Source organism: Indicator indicator, chromosome 28 (assembly GCF_027791375.1).
Source record: "Indicator indicator isolate 239-I01 chromosome 28, UM_Iind_1.1, whole genome shotgun sequence".
In the NCBI taxonomy this organism is placed as follows: Eukaryota; Metazoa; Chordata; class Aves; order Piciformes; family Indicatoridae; genus Indicator; species Indicator indicator.
This window is the reverse complement of record NC_072037.1, coordinates 8,597,777-8,601,709: the sequence shown is the minus strand read 5'-3', so window position 1 is coordinate 8,601,709 and position 3,933 is coordinate 8,597,777. Positions and strand designations below refer to the sequence as shown.

The following is a 3,933-nucleotide window of genomic DNA, read 5'->3' as shown; positions in this document are numbered from 1 at the left end:
TTCTAAGCAATGAAGACAGTAACAGTTGTGTTACTGTCTGTAACAGGAAAGTGCACCTTAGACATTGTACTCACCTAACCCATCACGTGGCTGATAAATTAAGCCCAAACAGTGGCTGCTGCACTCATAGACACAGGGATAGAAAGTAAGTGAAATCCGTTAACTGACATTAAAAACTCATCTTGTTTTTTAAAACCAGCCAGGTTATGAAGCACACAGGCCAGACTTCGGGACTCAGAGCAAAAACTTCGTAACAGCAATTCTGAAACTTGAACGAAAGTTACAGACAGGATAAAGAACTACAGCTTTTGGAGAGAACCTAATGTAAGCACCATTATCTCGTATCAACAACTGAGTAGATTCTTTATTCATATCACTTAAAGTGGAAGAAACACAGACCAGTCAAAGACAGGTACAGGATAAAGATTCTGTGTTACAGGGCTTTCAATGCTTGTGATGAAACTGAAATGACCTTTGACAAAGTACAAACACACCTATCCAAACACACATAGTTACTGGTTTACTGTATCACAGATTTAGAGTATGAGGAGACTTCTATGTCTAAGCTGTTCCAAGTAAGATAGAAAGGATTGTTTTTCCAAATTAACATAAAAACTGCCATTACCTAACAGCACACATCTTAACTTCTCACATTTATGAATGTATCTAGGATTTGTAAAAAAACATTGCAACTCAACAAACAGGATTAACTTCAAATTAGTCAGATACAGGTGCAAAACACTGGTATGACAGAAAAAAAAAGAAAGAATTTTAGAAAAATTCAGAACTTAGTCAATAAAACTCAAAGCAAGTCCTTCCAATGAGACTGTACACTTAAAAATGAACTGCAAGGCAATACCATTTGTTTCATTCTTTTCTACTAATTCTCTATTTGCTATAAGCAATCTGAAAGCTTCCTTGATGGCTTTTTGTTTGTTGTTTTTTCTTAAATATCAGAGGCTTGAGTATGAAAATTGGGCAAGGAGATAATCTCACCATAAATGATACTTGCACTAGCTGTGAATTACTGACTCCTTAAATAAACACAGACATCCCCTTTCTTAGCCATTACAGATCAGGAACATCATGGCTCAGGCTTCAGGTTATTGCAGTATCAGGAATAGTTTGAAAACCAGCAGTGCCTGCCCTTGAAACAGGAGAACATAAAACATAAATGGGGGAGGAGGTGGAAATCAGAAATGTGTCCAGAGTAACAGAAGAATGACATAATTTCCCATATTTTGCAGTTTACTTTCAATTAGTAAACACCTTTTTCACACTTACAGCAATAGCAACCTCAATGCAGCAGGCAAGTTTGCTACTCACAAGGCCTGCATTTGATCACCAGTCACATCTTTGTGCTTCTCTCCATTATGCGGGGATCTATGTCTAGATTTTCATCTAGAATTTCACTAGGCGGGAGCTTTTTGTGGAGTCTGGCTCCACAACTACCCATTTGTTAATCATAATCTATTTTAACTTTCGTAATAGTGTTCAGGTTCGATTTTTCACTATTACTCCTTCCATGAACAGAAGTTAAATGCTTTTTAAGAGCAGACTTGTGTTTAAAGTCCATATCACAGCAGTGACACTTGTAGGGCCTGTCACCGCTGTGGATATTCAGGTGATCCTGAAGTGTACTTTTGGCTGTGAAGGTCTTCAAGCACACCATGCACTGGAATGGGCGGATGCCCATGTGCCCCCGGATGTGTCTGTTGAGATTTTTTTTTTGAGTAAATGTTTTGCCACACTGCAAACACAAGAAGAGTTTGTGCATTTTCAGATGTCTAAGATAGTTCTCAAGATGCAGAAATCCCCTTGGACACTTGGGACACTGGTGCCGCCATGAGTTGCCGTAATCATCCAGGCTTTGGAACCCATTCATCACACTAGAAGTTCCTTCTGGATTGTCACTGACAAAAGCTTGCAAATGATTTCCTGACATTTCTGTGTTTCTGCTTTCAACTGTAGAATTTATCAAGGAGTGTTGGGTTTCTGGAAAATACAAATTTGTTTTAGAGGATGTGCAAGGCTGAGGAAAATGATCATTTTCTACGTTGGCTACGTTCACAGAATCCATTCTGAAGATACAGATCTCATCATCTTTATATCCGATTTCAACTGTTGATATTTCTGGAGTTTTCGTGTCCTTCCTCTCTGAGACCAAACTCTGCACTTCAGTCTGCACTTCAGGCTGGGAGACGTCTCCTTTCTCCTGTTTCACGGGGTATTCCACATTCACTGGGCTGTCTTCAGAGATCTCAATTATTTCGCAATCTTTATCTAAAGCTTCATCCCCGTTTCTCAGTTCGGCGTCTGAGGAGTGACACCTCTCCACAACATGATTTCCGTTCTCCATGGCGGCGTCGATTTCTAAGTACTTTGACAAGGCTTCCGTACACTTCTCCACGATGTGAACCATCTGGAGATAACTCGCGGCTGTGAGGTATTTCAGCAGCTCCTTTTTCTTGACTTCCAGAGCGCCTGTGTAACAGGAGAGCAGCAGCTTTCTGCCCACCTCGGCGCTCTGCAGGATAGTGATCCGCACCTGCTTCGACTGGTTGAGCAGAAACTGGTCCCTCATGAAGGTGGAACAGGCGGCGAAGATCACCTTGTGCCCCTGGAACTCTGTGTCGTTGATGTAAATGGAGACGTCGCAAAAGAGGTTCTGCTGCCGCAGGAGGTTCATCTTCTGCAGCACGGCATCGCCCTGCTGCTCGAACTGAAAGTGCAGCACCTCCGAGTCCGCCGCCATGGCACCGTTTCTGCGGGGGAAGCACCGGCACCACCGGACAGGATCACGCCGAGCCCAAGACACCCCTGCTGTCAGGGCCGAGCCGCGGCCTCGCTAACGGGCCCCGCGGACCAGCCCACCGCTACCAACAGCCGCTACCACCTTCCCTTGGCCCCACTCACCAGCCGCGGCCCGGCCGGTTCCTGAAGCCGGTGCGTGCTCCGCTGCCGGTGCTGCAACGCCCCGGAAGCGCTTCCTCCCGCCCCTTCCGGAAGCGGCCCCGGAAGTGGCTCAGTACCGCCCCCCCGATCCCGTTACCGCGAAGGGAAATGAGAGGCGGCGGAAGACAGAGTTAGCAGCACGTTTATTAGAAGACTTGGCACTGCTACAGCGGGTGCCGCCGGGGAACACCGCACCGGCACCGGGGCGCGCCTCGCCAAACGTCCGGTAGAGGTAGCAACGTATCGGCCCAGAGCGCTCCGGGCCGCTGCCCCCGTAAGGCATTCTGGAGAGCAGTCGCCCGGGGCTCCTCCTCACCCGCCCGCCGAGCAGCGGGTTTTCTCCCGGCCACCGGCCCGGCCCCGGAGGGGGCATGCGATCCGACAGCCGCTGGCCCGCCTGCTTTGGTAATAACACGTAGTGTAAGACTTCTGCCCAGTCATTGAAGAGGTAGCTAATGCTCAGAGTCCATCGATTATACAATCTCAAGGAAAAACGTCCGTTCTGCCTTCTCACCGAGTCAGGAGGGGCGAATACTTTACTTTTTTTTTTTTTTTTTAAATCAAGGTGTAACACGACTTTACAATTCTCAACAGTTTCAGTTTGTATCATATTTTGATTCTCCCTCCTCCTCTTTACTCCTCCCAATGACTCCAGAACCAAAATCAGCCCCACACAATTATTTTATGTTACTTCAACAAAAGTTCAGTGGCAGCTATCTAAGTTTTGCCAAAAAGCTAGGGGAGGAAATGACTGACACTTCAAATTTATCAGTTACTAACTTGCAAAACATGTCTTCTAAAACAAAAATAAATTAAGCACTCATCCCTGATCTCTACAGGAGGCTGTGCAGCTGCACTGCATGCTGCAGAAGCACTTGCTACACAAGCTGCCACCACTGAGAAGTGGTGAGCCTAAACCTCAGGTAAACCTAAGAGTTCTAAGATTTTCTTCTATATAAAATAAATAAATAAAATGCC

The 3,933-nt window shown here is 45.7% G+C and overlaps 1 protein-coding gene across 1 annotated transcript; it reads right to left on the bottom strand.

Moving 5' to 3' along the window:
• Nucleotides 1-237: 237 nt before the first annotated feature.
• Nucleotides 238-2,755, bottom strand: ZBTB6 (zinc finger and BTB domain containing 6). Its single transcript, XM_054393384.1, has one exon. It carries the CDS (start codon nt 2,753-2,755, stop codon nt 1,460-1,462), a length of 1,296 nt encoding a protein of 431 aa, XP_054249359.1. The 3' UTR covers nt 238-1,459.
• Between the last annotated feature and the right edge of the window lie 1,178 nt (nt 2,756-3,933).

Excerpts from the sequence above, each read along its gene's own strand:
- ZBTB6 (XM_054393384.1), bottom strand. The coding sequence starts at position 2,755 with ATGGCGGCGGACTCGGAGGTGCTGCACTTTCAGTTCGAGCAGCAGGGC.